At 31.5% G+C, this 22,230-nt stretch overlaps 1 protein-coding gene across 2 annotated transcripts; it reads right to left on the bottom strand.

The window, feature by feature from the left end:
• Positions 1-4,043: 4,043 nt before the first annotated feature.
• LOC133194816 (uncharacterized) lies at positions 4,044-21,965 on the bottom strand. Of its 2 annotated transcripts, XM_061330720.1 has the most exons (9): positions 21,949-21,965; positions 14,971-15,073; positions 14,710-14,773; positions 8,090-8,152; positions 6,893-6,912; positions 6,078-6,129; positions 4,590-4,654; positions 4,441-4,503; positions 4,044-4,218 (listed from the first exon to the last, which is right to left on the bottom strand). In XM_061330720.1, exons 2-9 carry the CDS (start codon positions 15,052-15,054, stop codon positions 4,216-4,218), a joined length of 414 nt encoding a protein of 137 aa, XP_061186704.1. In that variant the 5' UTR covers positions 15,055-15,073; positions 21,949-21,965; the 3' UTR covers positions 4,044-4,215. The 2 variants fall into 2 exon arrangements, 1 of the variants encoding a protein (XP_061186704.1); XR_009722183.1 differs by lacking the exon at positions 6,893-6,912 and having other exon boundaries at positions 8,070-8,152.
• Positions 21,966-22,230: the final 265 nt, after the last annotated feature.

Genomic DNA, 22,230 nt, shown 5'->3' with positions numbered 1-22,230 from the left:
GTCACTATGGAAACTATAATTAACTCTACTGAGAACTTTCACAATTTGATTTACTTAGTGATCAATACAACACTATAATACTTACTTTGAAAACCTTGATTTACTCTAGTGATAACCTTGAAATTTTGATCTACTTTATATATCACTCAAATGAACTTTATTTTGTTGTGTGTCAGGTAGTAACTCTTAATAACTGGTTTTCAGTCTCTAATAGGATTGTATACTTTGGCTAACTGATGTTCAATACTAATATACATAAGAGCTCTTTAGTGTCCAGTGTTTAGAGCTTCCTTAAATGAGACTTCTATCACAGAAAATGATTTACAATAGTAAGAAATTTGATACTTCTCTTTTCTATATTTTCAACTTTGATTTACTATAGTGATCACTGGGACACTATAGTGATCACTCTGAAAACATTGATTAACTTTGATTAACTATAGTGAAAACTTTGAATAAATATACTCAAGTTCTGTGTGGAACTGCTCCAAATCGGCATATCCCTTAGAAAGGAACCATAATGTATAAGAACTTCCATCACAAAAATAAAGTAGCTTAGACTTCAGGTCTGCGCTAAGTGCTAAGATGTCCGAACTTTGTTGTCTACTTCTACAGTCTTCAGCATTATGTTCTGATTGGAACTCCGTGTAATTATCAAAATAAAATCTGTGGGTTTTTCTTCAAGTTCCGTTGAAAGTTCGACAAACTGTTTTTGATTGTTGTGAAATTGAAAACAAGATTTTGTTTCTATTCAATTTTCTCTCTTTAAGACAGAGTGTCCTTATCTTAAGACGTTTTATATGTGATTTACACTGCAATTGTTCAACTAAATCCTTGGAAAAATCATTATTCTTATCGTCAGTAAATGATATATGCCATTTCTAAATAAAGATCGATATGATTCAAAACTTGACATCTCTTTATATTTTTCTAAACATACACCTTTTAATCAATCATCAACTTATGTCAATTGAAGTGTTTCTGAACAATTTTGTTACTTTTTGTTTTACCGTAGAAACAGTCTAAATTAATTATTTTTTAATTTGCATTCATTTCATTCATATTTTCCTAAATCTGTGCCTAGAATAATTAATATCTGGTCAGATTAATTTAATTTGAAGTCTTTTAAATTTTATTGCTATTGTATAAGGATATAGCTCGGAAAATCGAAAAAATGTTGCCGGTTAAATGGAAACTGCCTCTAATTAATAGTACTAAATAATTATATAACATACTAGTAACTCAGAGCGCAGGAGACATAATGGATTACAGGGTCTGTTTTTATTTTTTAAAAAATCTAGTTGATTTTATTCTTTTCTATACGCGTTACAAAACTTGCATAAATGGTATCAAAGACCATATGGACAAAATGGTGTACATTTTGCCGATTTGCTTAGCGGCCATTTTACGATGGTTGTCCCAGAAAACATTTTCAATATTTTTTGTTTCACTAATATTATAAAGTTAAAAATTGGTATGCACCATAATCAACATTTTTTTGCATTATTCAGAGAAATTTCAATAAAATATCTCTATAAATAAAATTTTTATCTTTGATCAACAAATCATTCAAAATAGTTGTTGGTGCAACACCGACGACGTCAAAACGTAGATCGTACAGTTTTTTTGAATTTGTTCAGAAAAGTGCATCTTTAAAAATTTGTTCGAAACATAAATTCGACTGCATTTGATTTTTGTTTTAGTTATCAAGTTATCCATTTCACACATGCTACAGTAAAGAATAAATAAAAGAATTAATTCTTTTAATAGATAATTTCCCAATCATAAATCTAACTTTTCACATAGTTAACGGCGGTCTCCACGTGTGACGTCCAGCTCTAGACTTTTCAGTTGTCATTTTTGTAGGTCTACTAAAAGCTTCTTCCATCGGATAACTAGTCCATTCATCTTTGAACCTCTTTAACTATGTATAAACCAGTGTTCGATACATGTATTTGTGTTGTTCTCTGGTTCCCAGCTCTTTTCTCCTATGAACAGGGATCATACTCCTCTCCACACAGTGATAATTTGGTGCGCCGCATTATCGCCCGACGTCGCCGTTTTGACAATATCCAATTAATAGTGTTTGTGCATATAACGTCATTTTTTTGTTATTTATGATGTAAGAGTATTGATTATTTACACACGAGTACTCTAGATCATACAGTTTCTATGGATGTAATTTTGGTTACATTACATTTCCGTATAGACTGGTAATAAAGAAAACATCGCTGTCAATGCAATTTTTGAAAGTCAAGAAATTACCTTGCGCCGACTACCGATATTTAACACCCTTTAAATGTTGTGTCAAGTGCATATAACATTACAACCTTATTTTATTTAGCCAAATGACGAAAATATCACTTCCCAACAATGTGCCAAAAATGAATAATTTTGGTCAGGTAGTTTATGAGATATTTAAAAAGTTCGCGTTTTTCTGGGACAACCCTCGTATATTCATTTTCCGTTCATTTAATGTATTATATAAGGAAAAAAATTAAGAGAAAAACAAAGATAAAAAATATCAATTCGGAATAATTTCTTCCTCATGTGATTCTTTCATTGTGTCCTGGATTGGAATGCACTCTTTTGTTCAAAATGATGAAAAGTTGATGCTTCCCTTTGAGTTTGAAAATCTGAAGCAAAGCTTTTTTATACTGATATATCATCAATTAACAATAGTTACTTTCATTCATTTGTCGACTCGATATATCCCAGTGAGCTTAAAATAAAAGATACCACAGATTCTGACACATCTGTTTCATATTTAGATATTTTACAAGAAAAAGATGTTAATGGAAACCTAACAACAAAGCTTTATGATAAACATGACGACTTCAACTTTTCAATCGTCAACTTCCCTTATTTATGTAGAATATACCCTTATCACCTGCATATGGGGTTTATGTATCTCAGTTGATTCGATACGCAAGAGCATGCTCTACGTATGAACAATTTCTAAAACGACTAAAGCTATTGACAAACAAGTTGACGAAACAAGGATATCAACAGTCTCGTTTGAAGTCATCTTTTCGCAAAGTTTTTCGGTCGATACAATGACCTTGACAGCAGATACAACCTATCATTGAGTCAAATTCAATGCTGACGGACGTTTTTCATACTAATTGTAAGGCCATTATTTATACACTGAACTGTCTACGGATTTTTTCGGTTTTTGTTTCCCGATCATGACAAGGAGCACACGGCGGGCGTGTCCGGTCCGCAGGGGATGCTAATTCCTCAATTGCACCTGATCCCAACTCTAAATGTTGAGGTCCGTGTTTGCTCTGCTCCAAATTTGTATCGTTTCATCGGACTTTCGAGATTGAATACTGTTCGTTATCTTCATATTTCATAGATAAATGTGGTGAAAGAGCCTGAAGCGCATTTATCAAGTAAATTTAGAAATATTTGCCATTTTCTGACATAGATCTTCTTGAATATTAAAGCTGAACACGATTCATAAAAGGAATTTGTCCGCAATATTCGATTCTTCATTCGCTATATCTGAGGGCCCCTTTATAAGCCGCTCACTTAGTCACTGTTCAGTGTAATCAGTTGTCACCGGTGTAGACGGACGCATGCTTCACAGCACTCGGTAGCGACAAAAAATAACTGTGTACTTCTACGGCAGGAGAGTAAGATACCAAAGAAACTTACAACAATTGCACAGGTCAGTGCAGTATACAAACAAACACAAATACACGTATTTGCAATAAAATAAATACACAAAGGCAATTCAAGATAACCATCACGAACACGTTTCGTCATTCCAGGCCGATACCCGTGATAATAAAGCAGCCAGGTGTAACGAATGCGAAGGGTATATCCCAGTGATGATATCGTAGATAGTATTATCGAATATGGCGTATGCCTATTTACGAGTCGTGTTCAGCTTTAATAAGCAAAGTTGCCGTTATTGTTTTGTACGGCATTTCTTCACATGCATTATACATCACTTTATCAGAAGCTAAATGCTATTTATCAACAATTATGTGTTGCCCTTTTTCTCCTGAAACTAAAATCTATACATTAAAAGAATAAACTTTTCTGATAAAATTTATTTTTACTCATAGTAACAACATTCTGACAATCATTTTTTGGATTCAAATTTAGTAGCTCTCGTCCTTGAGGAACTGACTACAAGTTGTTCATAAGAAGTCCAGATCAATTCAATTTCACTTCGTAAGCAAGTCTGTGTTTTTCCTTATGAGCTTACTAGGAATGAATAAGACAAATTTAAGAAAAAATATTTAAAAAAAAAAAAAAAAGAAAAAAAAGCGAATACTCAGTACTCGCATAAAATATGTAACGACTTTGCATGAAATTCTTTGAATTGGACAAGTAAATTATCCATTATGTTACATATATTATACTTCATCATAGGGTTGAATTAAGTACTGAACAAATTATTCATGATTTTTCTTTGCATTTACTTACAGAATATCGTGTACATCGCCTTAGCCAAATGGAACAATAATATCCAGGTGGACAGTCATTATCCTACATTAAAGATCAAATTGCCACATTAATACTGATTTACTAATACAAAATGAATCTCAAATGTTCATATCACCATCTTGTCTTACATGACGGCAATAGATATCTGAGGACTGAGTAGGACTTATGGTTGGTCTTGGTGTTGTGGGTAGGTCTGGAATAAATAAAAAAAAAAAAACTTAAAGCAAGTTTACTTCGAAATTTTTCAACTATTTCCTTTATCATCTATGATATCAAAATATGCAAAGTGTAAAAGAAACTTTTTTGGCATTGTCTACATAAAACTTTTTGGCCTTGTCTACATTTCTCTCAATTGTTAGTATTTTTCCCTCTTTGATATTGAAATGTAAGAACCGATAAGTTAGTCGTTACTAAAATGAATTCTAAATCTAGCCTCGTATCCCCATAGAACAAAGACTGTGATGTAGCTATATGTGCTTTTTCTACAGATCAAGGTCATAGCTTGTGTCGCTTTAAAAAGGAATTTTATCACAGGAACTTGTAGTGGTGGGAATGGGGAAAGGGGAGGGGCCGATGAAAGCTTTTAATAAACATTTTTCTTCGAAAAAATAGTTTTTTAAGAATTTTCATTCTTAACTTAGAATATCGGTTTTTTCACTAAGTTATTCAATGTAGTCTGAATGATCAACAATGGAGTGAGGTGGATCTGAATGATTTTGAGAAATGCATTTTATTTACAGTAATCGTACCTTAGATAATACAATTTTTGAGAACAGTGCAGTAAGTGCTTTATGCGTAAATTTTATTGCAATTGATGAATATTTTATTGTCGTGTGCCATTTGTAAATGACAAAATCTAAATTTTTATTAAACACTTTTCCACGTAGGTTTCTGCGGCGAGAATTTTTACAATTGATGCTAGAGGTTACGCGGCGCCGTGAACCTCTAGCATGCTGGAATACCTTAAAGTGCATCCCTAATAAAACTATGCAACACACTAAACATGCTCATTTCTATGTCCTTCTTCATTTATTATAATAATTACTAGATTTTTTTAAACACTTGAATTATTTTCTGACAAAAAAAAGAAGGTTTCCCCCCCGATAATTTTTTGAAACAAAAAATTGTACTTGAACAGCTCTCAGCAAACCATATAATTTGAACAAAATATTTCTTACTTACAGATGTTAATACAATATATTTCCAATTCTAATTGTTTTCTCTGTGATAACTCTTTGAAAGTTTGGTGAGTTGATTTCTTGATAATTCAACCGGAATGTTAATTCCGGCAGGTGAAAGGTCAAGAGCCTTATATGCATGCCAACCTCGTTCGGCTGAGTTTGTGTCTGACCTCAATGGGCGGGGACTATTGAAATCAACATGCGAGGTCTCGTGTATTTTAAATCTATTAGCATTTTTAAATTATTTTATATTAACAATTTTTTTTCACATATAAATGTAAACACGAATCACTGTCTAGTTTGTTGGGTATGAGACATCGATGATAGTTGGAAACTTTGGATAATTTATGCATTTCGGGTTTCGTCCGTTATGCAAATTAGATTCCTTAAGTATTTGAGAAAAAAATTCAAAAAATGCTTTAATATTTATTTTACCTATTGTGCATATTCCATCTACACAAATTTCCCAAGGTTCACAATCCCAATCCTGAAAAAAAGTTTATTCAAACTTTAATTCAATTTCATTTTTTTTCATTCTTAAGTTTTGCAATAATTTATTTGTACAAAAAATTGGAGCGCAGAATTTTTTTAAAACAACACCCTTATGAACATGACATGAAATTCATAAATCAAAGAATATGTGTGATATGTGCAAGTGTTAGATTTCAAACTGTAAATGATATTCAGAAAGAAAGTTCTTTGGGTCAAATTGCGCATTTGAGTCCTATTTCATAGGCAAAATTTACACATTATTGTGTAAATGAAACTCCTTTTCAAAAAAGTACTTCACGAACTCATTTTTGCCCATTATATTCCAAATTATATTCTTTTATAACAATTTTAGCTCCCTTGAGTTGAAAATTCAAGTGAGCATTTTTGATCACATTTTACCCGGCGTTCCTTTGTCCAACTATATGTCCATCTGTAAATTTTTAATTCTTCGCCACTTAGCCAATTTAAGTGAAACTTGCCACAAAGCATCCTTGGCTGAAGGGGATTAAAGTATATTCGAATGAAGGACAACCCTTAATTCAAGGGTACATGATGAATAATTAGGTAAAATTCAATGCATATTTAAAACATCCTCCTTTCAAAAACTACTGGGCCAGAAAAGATGGAACATGTTGAAGGTGTAGATTTTTTTTTTCAAATTATGACCCTCTTGGATGAGGTGGTGCCACAGTGAGTGATCAAAGTCTTGAATAGGTATATATATCATTATACATAAAGTTGTGCTAAGAATACCTTACCGCAGAGCAAATATCCTCTTCTGATGCAGATGTAGATGTATGAAAAACAAAAAAAAGTTCACATATATCAACATAAGAAACGACGTTGTTGAAATTTTTGAAGTCAGTACTGATTTAATTTAGCTAGCTTACATAAATTGAAATGATTGTAACTGATTGAAATACAAATAAAGAATAGCTTCATATCCTGGTGAGTGAGGTAGATTTCTTTTGGACCTAGATTTGAATGATTTAGAGAGATTAGTGTGGTTGGCATTTTCATATTACTTAATTCGCAAAAAGGGTTGACTTTGTACACCTGAAATTGAATAAGTTTGACTTTGAACATCTGAACTTTCTGTATAAAAAGAATTTCAGTGTTATACACGGCATATTCGTTGGATTCCTAATTTTCCTAGAAATCCTTACAAACAAAGATACATTGCCAGGTCCAGCAAATGTTCTACCAGGCCCCTATCTTTACTTCTTCCGGAAAGATTAACAGCTGTAAAGAGAAACGTCAGAGCACTGTGCTACAGCATATTTTAAAACTGGTATAAATCAGATGTGGATTCTCAAAAACTCCATAAACCTTCAAGAAAAGTTAAATCGTACGACTTTTCTACTCTTTATACAACCATTCTCACGATAAATTAAAAACTATGCCTTTTGATATCACAGACAACTGCTTCTTCAATCAAAATGGACAAAAAACTTTAAATAACCCTGTAATAACACAGTTAAATATTCTTCCTGAAAAACTTCATTTTCATAAAATTAAAATTTAAATGACAAAAGTGTAATATAAGAAAAAATAGTTTTTGTAAAGTCTGTCCCAAATAAGTTTTCATACATAAATTCCATAATCCTATTTATTTTGAACGAAATACATCAGTAATTCATTTCTGTCTGTTTGAAAGCATTAAAATGAAGTAGCAGAATTCTTACCCAAAACCAGTTTTTTTTTCCTTCTGAAGCCACCGAACAATTTTTTTTGATTCAGATTTCAAAACAAAACAGCGTCAAACATTTCCAAAATTAGTTTAAAATGATAACATGACTCAGACTTGTCCACTTCAAAGACAGTGTCAACTTTTAGAAAATAGAAACGCTTCATACAATTTTCAACCTCACTTCCGACCATCCTTTATGAACGGGTTGATTCAAGTACGAGATAACAATTACATTGTAGAATTACAAAATTAGTTTAATACTCACTAGAGCAAATTCCAAATCTGCAGACATATCCAGCTGAACAGGGTGGATCGAACGAACAAGTTGCTAATAAATAAAAATAGCAACTTTGTGAAATAAGAATATTTTCAACTCTAATCCAGAAATATAGAGTATTACAGTGCATTTACAGTCCTGCAGGTTTTCTTACACATTGATCATTTTCGCATGTGTTGTTATGATCATATAAACAGTTCTATGAAAGAAAGTGCGAACTATTAATCGGTGTTGAGTATATCTTTCATTGATCATATAAACAGTTCTATGAAATAAAAGTGACGAACTATTAATCAGTGTTGAGTATACCTTTCAATGAAGATAAGTTTTTCCGTTCTTGATATATTTAACAATCTATTCATTTGAGTTTGAAATTGTTCATATACTTGATATTAAGCTCATTTTTAAGTTTGATGGTTTGTTACCATATAGGTTTAGGAGGTATGCAATTATTTTCAGCATACATCGGGGAATCAAGTAACTAAAGTAATAATATGCAGATATCTGTATCTAAACATACACTAAAAACCACAAACGTTCTAATGCCAATCTCGAATTAAATTGTTGTTCAAAGATATCTTACCCTAAAGCGGCAAACCACTACAATGAAAAAAAAAACTTAAAAAATACTTTCGAAATAATGAACAATTCAATATAGGTGTCACTTTAATCGTGCTCTTTTATTAGTAAATGGCAAAAACCTCGAACATGGGATTTTATGACCATGTATCAAATTACTCGGTAGGCATCTTACGTGTTATCTTCATGTTTCATTGCTCATTATCACAGGAGTAATTGAAAACGGTTAGTTAATGATGGATTTGTTCATGTATATTAGAAAAGACATATGTATGAAGAAGTTACCACACTTTTCACCATCACCTAATTAGGCACCTACAGACAAATTCGAGGTTCATTCAAAAAGTTTTTAGACTTTTGTCATAACAATTTTATTTAACGTCATATTATAATCCAATTTGGTAGACATACTTGAACAATAAATCAATGTACGGTGAATTAAAAATTTCAAATATATCCTAATAAAAGTCTAAATTATTCAAAATTTAAAACTGTGAAAAAAGGGTTACGGAGCACGGTCAAAATTGAGTAATTCTCTAACAATACACTTCATTGTGTCTTTAGTTATATCTCTAACAAATGACGCTTAAAAGAGATAAAATTTAAATGTTCAAATATACATTTGTGTTATAATTTTTAGTAACAAACTGTAAGGTGGTACAATGATTCGTTACAGAGTAATCAATTTTAAAAGACAGGTAGTCCTCTCGGAAAAAGGCGAAAAAGTTACGTTAAAGGACGTCACGGAGCAGCGAGTAGCGAAATGATTTTTTGCACTCAGGAAACTCCTACTCTAAAAAAAAAACTCTGAAAATGCTAAAGAAACCAGGGAACATATCAAAAGTGAGTCATGCATTTGTATATTATTGGTAAAAACAGTGTTTGAGTGTTAGAGACTTTGAATTGAATGATGTACAGTCTGTAAAGAAATAGATTTTTATTAAAAAAAGCTGGTCAAAAGAATTAGCAACGTCATGGAAAGAGATATGAGGATTCATTGTTGTTGATCTTATAAAAGCAGAGTTACGCAGTAAAGAAATTGAAAACACTGACAAACTGATGCTACTCAAACAGATGTTATCAAACTATGTGTCCAGTGTTATGGAGACCTTTTAATGAGTTAATAAGACGCTACAAACCGTGTGAGAAATGACGAGGGAGAGTATTTGTGAGAAACATTCACGACGTTGTTTTTGACGTTACAATGCAGTTAAGAGTACTAGTGCTCCGGGGTGATAAAACACATGCTGAATTTAAAATTAAGTAAAATGAATTCCATTTAATGAAATGGAGCGAAACTCACACAACGACCAAATAAATGTTTTTGCATTTGAAAATGTGTTGTCATAAATCTAGTAAAAATATCATGAAGACTTATTTTTTGAATGACCCTCGTACTATATCTTAGTAAATCAAATAGTGGTGTATTAAGTGTATTAAGGCTTATGTTCTAAGAGCAGACAACGAAGGTGAACCACTAAATTGCTTCGCAACAGTATCATGTACAGAAGTTCGGAAGAGTTCAGTTTGACTTTTCCATCTAAGTCATGTGCATAAGACCAATACCAACATCTATTTTGAAACCCTGTGTTGGGAGTCCTCTTTCAACAATCACAGCAATTATCAATAAATCAGTATTAGAATCAACTGTTCCGTCATCACTCATAAACGCTCTAGTTTTTCCCCTTTTGAAAAGAAACAGAAGAGCAAATGAAATGTTAAAGGACTATTGTCTTGTCTCAAACTTTCCATTTATTTCTAAAATTCTGGAAAAAGTTGTTAATTCTAGGCTAAACGATCATCTACAGTCAAACCATCTGCACGACAAACAACAATCAGCATACCGTTTTTATCACTGAAAAGAAACATCATGACATCTCGTCTGTACAAGACAACGACTCATGTGTTGTTATAGTAATGTTGGAATTATTTGCAACCTTTGATGTGATTGCTCACAGTATTTTCATCATTCTTTAGAATTTCCTTTTGGCATAACCGAAGCGGCCTTATCGTGGGTACAGTCAATAACCCAGTTATCGATATCAACGCATTGCAATAGATTTATAAGGGTTTGTTTTACCGATTTGGATAACTCCCTTAAAACAACATGAGTTTTCAGTGCTATGCAGATGATAGCAGTCTTCCAACAATCTGCCGAAATTTCCACGGGTACCAATTCCGCCCTGTTTTTAGCAGACGTATTTTTGTATTCATATGAAACAGAGTTTATTTTTTAACAAAATATACTTGCGAAGAAGAAAATACTTGTTTTGGCCTTCAACCCGACATTTAGATTTATCGACGACGTATTCATAATTAAATACTTCCTTCAATTCATAGGTCGACTCGATATATCCCAGTGAAATTGAAATAAAATAAACCACATTCCGACACATCTGTTTAAAATCTGTATATTTTACTAGAAAAAGACGTTAATGGTAATCGAACAACAAAAATTTCTAATAAACGTGATGACAAACTTTTCTATCGTTAACTTCTCTTATTTTTTTCAGAAAGATACCCTTATCACCTGCATATGGAGTTTATGTCTCTCAGTTGATTCGATACGCAAGAACATGCATATGCTCTACATACGAAAAATTTCTAAAACGAGGCAAGCTACTGACAAACAAGTTGATGAAACAAAGATATCAACGGTCTCGTTTAAGCATTTCGTAAGTTCTATGGTCGATACAATGACCTTGTCAGCAAACACAATCTATCATTAAGTCGAATGCTAACTGACATTTTTCATGCTAATTGTTAGGTTATTATCTATACTGAATTAACTACGGATTTTTCCGTTTGTCCAATCATGATAAGTAGCATACGGTGAGTGACCGGTCGACAGGGGATGTTTACTCCTCTATGGCACCTGACCTTATCTCTGATGTTTTAAGAGGTCAGTGTTTGCTCTGCTCTCGATCTGTATTGTTTCAATGGACATTGGAGCTTGATTACTGTCTGTTATCTCCATATTTCACTCAACTTGATGTGGTATTAAGATTTACCAACAATTGGATAAATATAAAATCTCGTATGGAAAGAACCACGCACGCTAACTCTCTATTCCCGTCTACATTTAAAACCCATTTAATTCAATATAAATGGCAGTTTGGCCATTAAAACTTGATTGAATGCAAAGAAGAGTTCATTATCAATTGATTAATAATTTTAAAATCAGTGTCAAAAGCTTAATTGCTCTTATTTACGACTCTTTTCAAATGGAGGGTTGAAATTTTATGCATAGAATCCAGGTTTTGAAAATCGCTAGATTTTCAAAAACGCATGGAAGTAGAAAAATTACCCTTAAAACTTTCTTTATGTTTAACTTACATGTATGTAAAATTCACATAAAAGATTGATAAAAGACTTCATTTTATTTGTAATCTCATCTGGAATTTATCATGAAATGACCATTTTTGCAGTTTTTTGTCTGTAAACATATGCCCCCCCCCCCGCCCCCATGAAACAAGAAAAGCTTCAGTATGAGTTTGTGAAATAACAATTCATAAAACCCTTATAAAGGATTTTTTTCACAGGGGCGGGGGGGGGGGTAAAAATATTTTCCGTTTCCTGTTGATTTCTATATTTAAAAACGCATTTTTAGCAAAATTAAAGACTTATGATCTCTCTTAGTTTTCCCAAAAAGTTATGTTTTATAGAAATTCACAAAAATATCTATATAAATACGGAAAGTCATTCAAATATATTAACTTTTAAAATTTGACTTGGACGTAGGCGGCAGAACAATACTATGTTTTTTTTTATTCTATGCTAGGTATGGAGTACTAGATTCGTAGCATCGTGTTAAGGTGATCACCTGCAAAATAGTGGATTCGTTCGATCTTGAACATCGAAGAGTGCTTGTAAGACCCTAGTATTCTCACATGTGAACTCATGTCTGGATTACTATATATGTACAAGTTCCGTGACAAGACTCCCAAGGATTCGAAGCTTCGCCGCCAAATCATTACACGTACACGGAAATATGACAACATAACACTCGTGCGGACTAATACGTATTGACACAAGCGGTTTACGTTACATTGCAGAACAGTCTCCTTTACATGTAACACTTGAGGTTTGCATTTTAAAACGTAGAAACGTTAAAGACTTACCTTTTCAATATTGCGTACCTAGATTCTTCTTAAGTGTTAATTATTTTAGTTACTCATTATATAATTATCCTTATTATATTTTATCTACACAGTTTTTTACATGTAATATTTACTAGTACTTTCAAAATTATATAAACATATTAAAGGCTTTTGTTCTGACTTCATTCAATTCTGTTCCGATACCAACAAAAATAAGCAAATTTCTGACTACTTCCGGTTTTACCAGAATTGACTTCGATTGACGAAAAATGAGGTTGGACATTTTCAGTGACTTTAGTCATCCAAATACGTGTGAACATCTACAAAAATATGCCATTACTGACTACTGCCAGTTTAAGAAAAGTGATATAATTTGACTATTTTTGATAAACTCACTAGCTGCCACTTGTAAATTTGAAAAAAATTGCTTCAATAATGTACAAAAAAAATCTCAATGCTTTTTAAAGTGTTGATAACAAACTTGGCCAGTCTAGGTCCCTTTATTAGGGGGAAGCTCCTTTTTGATAATATTTTTTATTACATTTTTAACAAAATGTTTACAGGTAAGGAAATATTATTATTCATTATGCTTTTTTCGGATCATGACGAGAGCCGAAGTACGGCCTTTCCGGTAAAAATATAATACGTTACGCACGTCTACACAAATACCTCTTTCATACCTGAAAGTTTCATGTCTTTTTCTAGAGCCGTTTTTGAGAAGAAAAAAACGTGGACAAATATCGGGAAATTAACTATTTCTCCGGACCGGAAGTAACGTCATCAAAACAGAAAAATATGTAGTAGAGTTAAGGTATGCAGTGGAAATATCCGCAATATTTTTAAATGAAAAATACATTTTTTACAAGGATGGGTGATTTCTTTTAGTGCCTTACTAATTAACTTTGCGAGAAGCGCTGACTTTTACAGTCGGCAGCTTAAACATTTAAACCTGTGGAATGTATGAAGATATAGAAATCTGTACTTTGAAAAGTTCAAAATAATAATTTTACACAGGGAAGATAATGGTTATAATAATATGACCTTGACTGATGGTATCTACCCCCTCCCTACCCACCCACCCACCCCCGAAATAGAGTTTTGTAGTTTAGCAGATCCTCCTAATTTTTTATTGCTTGTCAACTTTCTACAGGATAGAAAATAGATAATCTGTCCCTGATCATTTTTGGAAATAAATTATCTGTGCGTGTTTTATGCCCTGTTCAGAGATTTGTATTGTTTGTAGATTTTTTTAGTTTCGCCACTCTTGAGTTTTTTTTTCATTGTACAAATCAAAATATTTATGCATCACAAAAAAGCTTCCGTATATTGTCCCCAATGAAAAGGTAAGTCGTGGAGTATGAAAGTCAGCGCTTCTCTCAAAAATCCAATATCATGCAAATATTATATGGTTAAAAACTATTTGTTAATGATAATTACATTATCTATCTATAGTTTTATCAGGTTTGCAAAGTTTAACGTATTTATCGTAGCTTTATACATGAAACAAAAGTGAAATTTCCCACAAGGTTTAGATCTATATTTCTATAAAATTTCTATATAGGATTTACAACCTGTGTTTTAGGACCACCAAGTCACTAAATCTGACAAGTCGACAAAAATATTGGACAAGTTGACATAAATATCTGACAAGTCTACATAAACATCTCACAGATCGACATATATATATCTGACAAGCCAAGTGTTGGCAGAAATATGCTACCATAAAGCACATGCTTTTCCTTTACTTTGTCCTTTAAAAAACAAAAAAACCTTGCAATGAACCACCCTAAAAGAATTCAATAAGGGAGGTAACAAGCATTTTTTTTTTTACAGTTGATGTCATAATAAGAATTGAAAGTACTTTAAAATCATTCAAAATCATAATTTTGATTTGTCGCAATAATATTAAATGGACGGTAAGATACTTACAAGTACCTGGCCAGCATATTCCATTCGCACAATGTTGACCAGATGGACAATCTTCCATCGATCTCTAGAAAATCCATTTAGAAAAAAAAATCTTACTAGTTTTTCAAAATTAAAGAAATATATAATCAGTCTCTATTATTTATGTATTATGTTATTGGAATGTTTTGCATGTACAACTGAGAAATTAAAGAAATAAAATGTAGGTTCAAAATTACAAATAAGATTTAAGCTGAAGATTTTATACATTTAAGAAACACTTACTGGAGGACAGTAATGTGGGAAATCGATAATCTGTGAACTAACATTGGGTAACAGAAATATCAGGATGCTCAGATAAGATATCATATCCAATCAAATAAGGGTGCTGTAGCGAGAAATAATTGAATAAACGCATTAACGTAAAGGAACATTTTTTTAAGTATGTCTTCATTTCATTATACGTACAAGAGGAACCTTTACTATTGTTATTTAAAGCTGAACACGATTCGTAAAAGTCAGAGATCTAAGTTTGTCCGCCATATTACTCTGCATTTTCCATTAGCTGAGCGGCCCCTATATAAGCTATTTACTTTGTCGCAGTTCAGTGTAATCAGTTTTCACCGTTGTGGACGGACGTATTCACATTGCTGTTGTAAAACTCTTAGTAGCGACAAAAGTGACTGTGTGCTTCTTCCAAGGCAGAAGAGAAAATTACCAAGAAACTTACATCAGTTGCACAGGTCAGTGTAGTAAAAACAACCACATATACACGTAAACTGCAATAAAATGTAAACAAAGGCAATGTAAGATAACCAACACGAATTAATGTCGTCCATTCAACGCATGTACCCATGACAAGAAAGCAGTCAGGTGTAACGAATGCGAATAATATACCCCAGTGCTGATACCGTAGATAGGAAAAATGATATGGCGTATGCCTATTTACGAGTCGTGCTCAGCTTTAAGGAATCACTGTCTATTGTGTTGGGTATGCCAGGGCATCAACGACAGTTGGAAACGTGGGATAATTTGCATTACGGTCAAATTCAATACCAATGACTTTACATTTGGTTGGTAATAATTTCTTTTAATTCAAAAAATGTGCAAGTATGAATTGGAGAAGATTAACTATAGCATTTTATAGGCTAGGGAGAGTACTAAAAAATAATTACCTCCTTTCTGTATTAAATCCAACGATGTTACAAATAAACTGAGATATTTGAGGGTATTATATCTTATTCAATTTGCAAAAAGTAAAACAACCTACAAACTAGATTTGATGCATCGAATATTTTTCTTGCAGGTTTGATGAATTACATTATTAATCAAATGACTGACAGAGTTCTCTGGATTTTCCATATTTATTTGAAAGCACATGTACTAAACTGAGCCCATAAATTGTCTTATGCATTCATGTTTTTAAAAAGCCCTATTTGGATTTAAGTTACATATTTTCAAAGAAAAACATATTATACATGTATCTAGTAATAAAAGTTGTTCCTAGATATTACATTTTATTTAAAGAATATTGCCATTGAAATTTTACTTTATGTAAAAAAAAAAAAAAAGAAGAAGAAGAATCGAAGAAAAAATGTAGGATTTTCTGTTGGTTTAACCAAAATACAAATTCGAAATAAAAACAAGGGTTTTTCATTCTTATTAGATAAGTTGGAATGCCGAAGGTGTAATTCTGGTCAAATTTATGTGCGCTGTATTTACGTTTATCTAACTTTAGATGTACATGTAATTTAGTTTTAATATTTTGTTAAAAAAAATAATCTCAGATTTAAAATACAAGTGCAGAGAAAAAACCCACGGTTTTTCATTCTAAGTTGGAATGCCCGAAGGTGTAATATGCATGCTGTTATTACGTGTAACTGACTTTAATTCTATATTTATCGTATTTCATTTAAAACAATTTAATTAAAAATTTAAAAAAAAAAGTTCTTGTTTTTTTTCTTTTGAACTGATTCCATGTCTATATATATATATATATATATATATATATATATATATATATATATATATATATATATATATATATATAAAGCACAAAGAAATTCACAAGGAAATTTGACAAGGATACCCACTTCCGCCCCAGCCCGGGGTTGAACTCTCGACCTACGGAATCTGTCTCCTAGCAGTACAGGAACAGCGCGCTAGACCGCTCGGCTATCTAGGCAAGTCAAAAAACTTGCCTTTGATGCCGATGGAATTCTCGCGGCGCTGCTCTACACTACACGGTCATTGAGAATTGAAGTGAGATACAGTTATTTGGACATTAGTTTTTTTTCTCTTTGTTTTTTTTTTTATTAGAGGATCGTTACTAAAAAATGTTGTAATGAAATTATATTTATAAAGCACATTTTACAACAACTATAAACTAACATAACTGCCCTAAGTGAATATATATATATATATATATATATATATATATATATATATATATATATATATATATATATATATATATATATATATATATATATATATATATATATATATTCGAATATCATTATGGCTGCAGGTCTGTAGCTCGCTGGTATGAAAATATTTTGATGGACGTCCATTGAAAAAAGTGTATATTTATTATGCACAAAAATGCACTGTTTCTCGATTTATTTCTCCGTATATTTAAGCTGCCATCTCAAAATTTACAAACAGTGTGTTCCTAACATATGAAAAAATGAAACGAATTGGAAACAAAATGTTTCAAATAACCTGTTAATCTCCTGAAATATTACAATATGTCATGAAAAACAATTTAATTCATAGATGTGAATTTTTCGAATGATGAAAGTGAAATTATGTTAGATAACATAACGATTAAAAATCTACAATTTTAACAATAAATTTATGGACAGCAGAATAAGTATTTTTATCAATTTGTAAAAGCAAATTTACACCACCCCATAATAACAAAATTGTATCAATAGTGACCAATTCCTCGAGCATGAAAAGACAGTTTAAAAGATTATTTATAGCATTATGATAATTTCTACAAGCAAAGCAGACATTATATACATCTTTGTATTTACTACATGAACATAAAGAACTAAAAATAATATTGCATGTATATAGACCAATTAAGTCAACAGCTGGGTTTTAGCTTGTTATCGATTATGTTTGTATAGTGTTTACCAAATGAAAAATTCGTTGGCGAATTACTGACTTTTGTTTTGAAGTTTTATGGAATGAACTGATGAATTCCAATGCTTCACGGCATCTGTCAGGAAAGAGGAAGAATTTTTGAATTATTCTAATCTGTATATGTATCTTTGTATTTTCACGTATAGGATTCTACACTCATGTTATAACTTGTAGATGTATTGTCTTATTCTTAGGTGTCTTGTCAACTTAAGTGTTTTAATTTCTTATTTGTACACTTATTTTGCATTGCATCTAGGTGTTGTTGTTGTTGTTTTTTTTTTTTTTTTACATAATTTAAAGCATCCTCTTTTACTTGATTTATTTTATTGCTATAAATTATTTCGACTTAGAAAATACTGATTCAAGAATTTTGATCAAAGCACGAGGTTTTAAGATATCGATGTAGTTACCTCGACATGCATACGGCAATAAAAATATATGCATAGTAGTTATATCGATATATTTACATTTGCTAGCGCGCTGCATGAAATATGCCTACGTGCACGTGATAAGTCTATGTGATTTACACACCAATAACTCACACAAAACTTAAAAACATTCCTTAAATAAATATGATAGTATTTCTAGGAGGAAAGTTTGAAAATATTGTTCTCGAACTTACTTCGCGGGCGCAGGAAATCTAATGAAAGGTCTTAAACCATAGTTAGGTGTGATTTCTTTTGTTAAAAGTGTGGGTTATTTCTACATAACTCAGACTTTTCGATAAACTCCGCCCATCGAGTCGAGACAAGAGAACTTGCAAAAACAGCCGCATTTTTAAGTCAAAAAATCATATGTACTAATAGACCAAATTAAAGAGAAAAACAATTAAAAAAGCATTGAAAGGTCATTTTTAATTGAAAACTTTTACATTCTAGACGTTAACAAATCGAAAACAAGCGCAGAAAAAAGCACAATTTATCTTTTAAAACTATTCTCATGGTTTTTTTTTAAAATTATTATTTGTGAGGGCATAGCATTGGTTTTGAAAATATTGTTGTTAGTACCATCGTTGGTATCTCTTTGTTGATTCTTTTATTGTTCTATTAATAACAAACCAAGAAAACTCTACAATCAAAAACGTACTTAAATAATTGAGTTTCATATTGCATCTATTCCAAATGTAAAATTCCCTTACATTATTAAATGTTTGAAATTATTGTAAATATTGAAATTAGGTTGAAAAAAGTTTGAATTATTTAATTTTCACTTGAATGAGCGACAAAAATAAGACTAAAATAAGAAACGATCAATTTTTGTTAACTATGATACAAGTCACTTACCCCATATAATATTGTTAATTATGTGAAGATACCCGATGGAGTGGTTATAAAGACAATTCGGGAGCTACGCTCCCTTGTGTCTTTATAATCACGCCCATCGGGTATCTGCACATAACCAACAATCTACTACATTTCACTCGGGATTTAGTGACGGCTCGTGTACATTGTACCATGTGTAAAGTGTCAAATATTTGCTATATAATTATAGAGAAAAAACGTTTTGATTTAGGAAATGTTGGTTCATTGAAAAGGATGAGAGTTATTACAATTTATAATTGCATGTACTTCACTAGAACTGTGGAAATGTACTTATTCCCTTTTCGTATTCTGTGCTTTGTATATTATGTTCCTATTTACAAGCTTTGACGCTAGTTCTTTTGTTTGACTTTAAATTAAAATAGCTATTAAATAATAGTAATTCATATTGATATTTAAAAATTTATCCCCGATATATGCAGGTACGTTAGAAAAACAGATTAATGAAAATCATTACTGCATGTACTGGTAAAAAATATTTCTTCTTTAACCTATAGGCATAATTAAAAATACAGGCACAATAAAAATCAGATGCATAAAAGTAAATGTATACGCTAAAAAAAAGAATAATTGTATATGTGTAACTCATTGGCAGCAGAAGATGTTGAGGATTCAAAAGATACCTGTGATTGATACATGTACACAGTAGATTTGCAGGGGGTGCGACGAATGATTTAACTTGCAATAAAGAAATCTTAAAGTCCAATAAAATTGAAATGAAAAGTGGAAAAATTTTAGTGGTGCAATAATTCTTATTTCATACATAATTGCCGTTAAATTCTCACCAACACTGTATTTTGTTACTATAACATCAATAAAAATTATATTTAGAATGATGGAGCATCGGAGTGAGATGGTGGTTTCTATGTATAAGTATAGAATAGCAACGTTTTGCTTTATAGATTCAGTCTAATTGCGGCCTCAATGTACCAAATCATGGCAAAGAATACCTTCATTAATTGCATATAGTCTAAAAAAGATTATCCATCCATTATCCAAATACTCTCTTCATTATAAAAACTGCAAAAGAGCAAATAATCTGAACGTAATCATTACAACACATGGGGTTGATAACAATGACAAAAGCCCCACGCATGGAGAATTCATGGTAATTCCAACGGTTTTCCTTTTCTTCAAAATAATATAATTATGGTTCATTAACACAGTTTTGTTGTGGTTTTTTGAGACATGTACTTCTCGACTGCAGCTGCAATAAATCAATTATAAGGAATTTCATTTTTTTTTCTTTTTAGATTTATCTAAAAGTCGTCTGTAACATCTTCATGTATATAAATCTTTTGGGAAAATTATCATGAATCAAAAAACAGGATCTTGTTCACATTGAATTTAAAAAAAATAATCCCTAACAATATTTTAAGATTTACGATTAATATGATTGTTAGGCCATAATCTTCTATAATTTAATTAGGCTTACTTGAGTAAAAAAAAGTTAATGCCTGTAAACAAGAGACTCTCGGGGTAATTTCACTTATTGAGCTTGTGATTTTTCTTAAGTTAAAGATAATGGCTAGGAAAATCATACTTCATATTTTAGGTGGAACTGTTGAATTCTTTGTTGACACGCCAGTCTCATTAAATTAAGAACCCTCTCTACACTGCACACTAAAGAGTTCTGATTCTATGGTATTTTTCTGAAGTTCGAGTGATCTGCCCTTAGATTTAAATTCTGAAAAATATAAATTTACAGTTTATTACTCAGTTTGTAATCAATTCAAGTATTCTTAACATTTTAAAAGGCCAAGATAAATTAATTGAACATGTTATTTACATGTATTTTCTCTATGGAGGTAAACAACAGTGATTTCTATTCTGTGACACTGTGTTTTGTTTGAACATTTTTCCTGGGAGTAAATGCCAGGTACCATATAGTGAAAATTAAATAGAAACGCTCAATATTAGCACCTTTATACGATATATTTTTCTCAATGTCCAAAAAATATTTTGCACTGGTGTAGAGAGGGTCCTTAAATATAGATTGTCTCTCGCAAAAAACATATACAAAACGTGTTTTGCGTAATACATGTACATGAGTTTGTTTTCTAAAGATTGATTTATTCTATTGATTAATATGTATTTATAGACATTGTCATTATCTTAATAAAGGTGGCATAGAATTTGTACATAATTAGGTCACTTGTACCGAATATCAATAAACATTTACTTTCATGGATTATTATTTGAAAAATCTTTTAATCTAAGGAAAATCCCTTCGTCTTCTCTACGGAAGAAACTATATATTTTCTCTGTATCTACATGTATATCCATGTTGTTCTCAGTGCGCTAGGGAAGTGGAACCAAATTATATTTTACGGATATGATGTAAGAATTCAGCGACAACAGTAAAGGATTGCTTTTTGTGTCTGGTAGTACAATGATACTACATTTTGTTCGATTTTTATCCTTGTGTTTTATTGAAAAATAAACATGATAAAACACATCAGCATATGATTTAGGTCTAAGTGATATATTCACTAAAAGAGATTTTTTGTTTGTTTATTTCGTAAACATTGTAAACAGCATTACTAATAAAAATAATGAGAGAGAGAGAGAGAGAGAGAGAGAGAGAGGTCGCAATCGTATGGTGACAATCTCATGAGTATATATACAAAGTACACGGTGCATATTGATTTAACTTTAAAAAGCGTACATTGGAAATATTCAGTGGAATGCACTGTATACACTGTAATTTTGCTACAAAGTTAGTTTGCTATTGATAGAAAATGATTAACTCTAAGAATAGAAGCATCATATAATTACTTATTTTACATACAATATATGATGTTTCATCAGATCAGCTGCCTCCCTTGCATACAACATGCAAAACATTATATTATTGGTCTGTCATATAATGTTTTGTCAAGGTCGGAATGATGTGCATTCGGCATCTTTTTTTAATTATGCTTTTCAATTCTCTACGAACTACATTATGTGCCATTTCTTATTAGATACTTCTGTGTCCCTGAAATATAACTTTGCATCATGTGTTCTGCACTGGTTAATGAATGTCTGTGCAAAACACACATTTTAACATGTTTAATGTTTTTAAAAAACT

The sequence above is a fragment of the Saccostrea echinata genome, unplaced genomic scaffold (assembly GCF_033153115.1).
Source record: "Saccostrea echinata isolate AGI-Se365-2 ecotype Australia unplaced genomic scaffold, CSIRO_AGI_Sech_v1 ptg000029l, whole genome shotgun sequence".
NCBI lineage: Eukaryota > Metazoa > Mollusca > Bivalvia > Ostreida > Ostreidae > Saccostrea > Saccostrea echinata.
This window is presented reverse-complemented; position numbering and strand designations above follow the sequence as displayed.

Bases quoted from the DNA above. Each gene is read 5' to 3' on its own strand.
- LOC133194816 (XM_061330720.1), bottom strand. From the start codon at position 15,054: ATGATATCTTATCTGAGCATCCTGATATTTCTGTTACCCAATGTTAGT. The intron at 4,655-6,077 runs GTAAAATAAATA...TATTTATTCCAG, and splicing joins AGATGGAATATGCACAATAG to ACCTACCCACAACACCAAGA. The intron at 4,504-4,589 runs GTAAGACAAGAT...TCTTTAATGTAG, and splicing joins CAGATATCTATTGCCGTCAT to GATAATGACTGTCCACCTGG.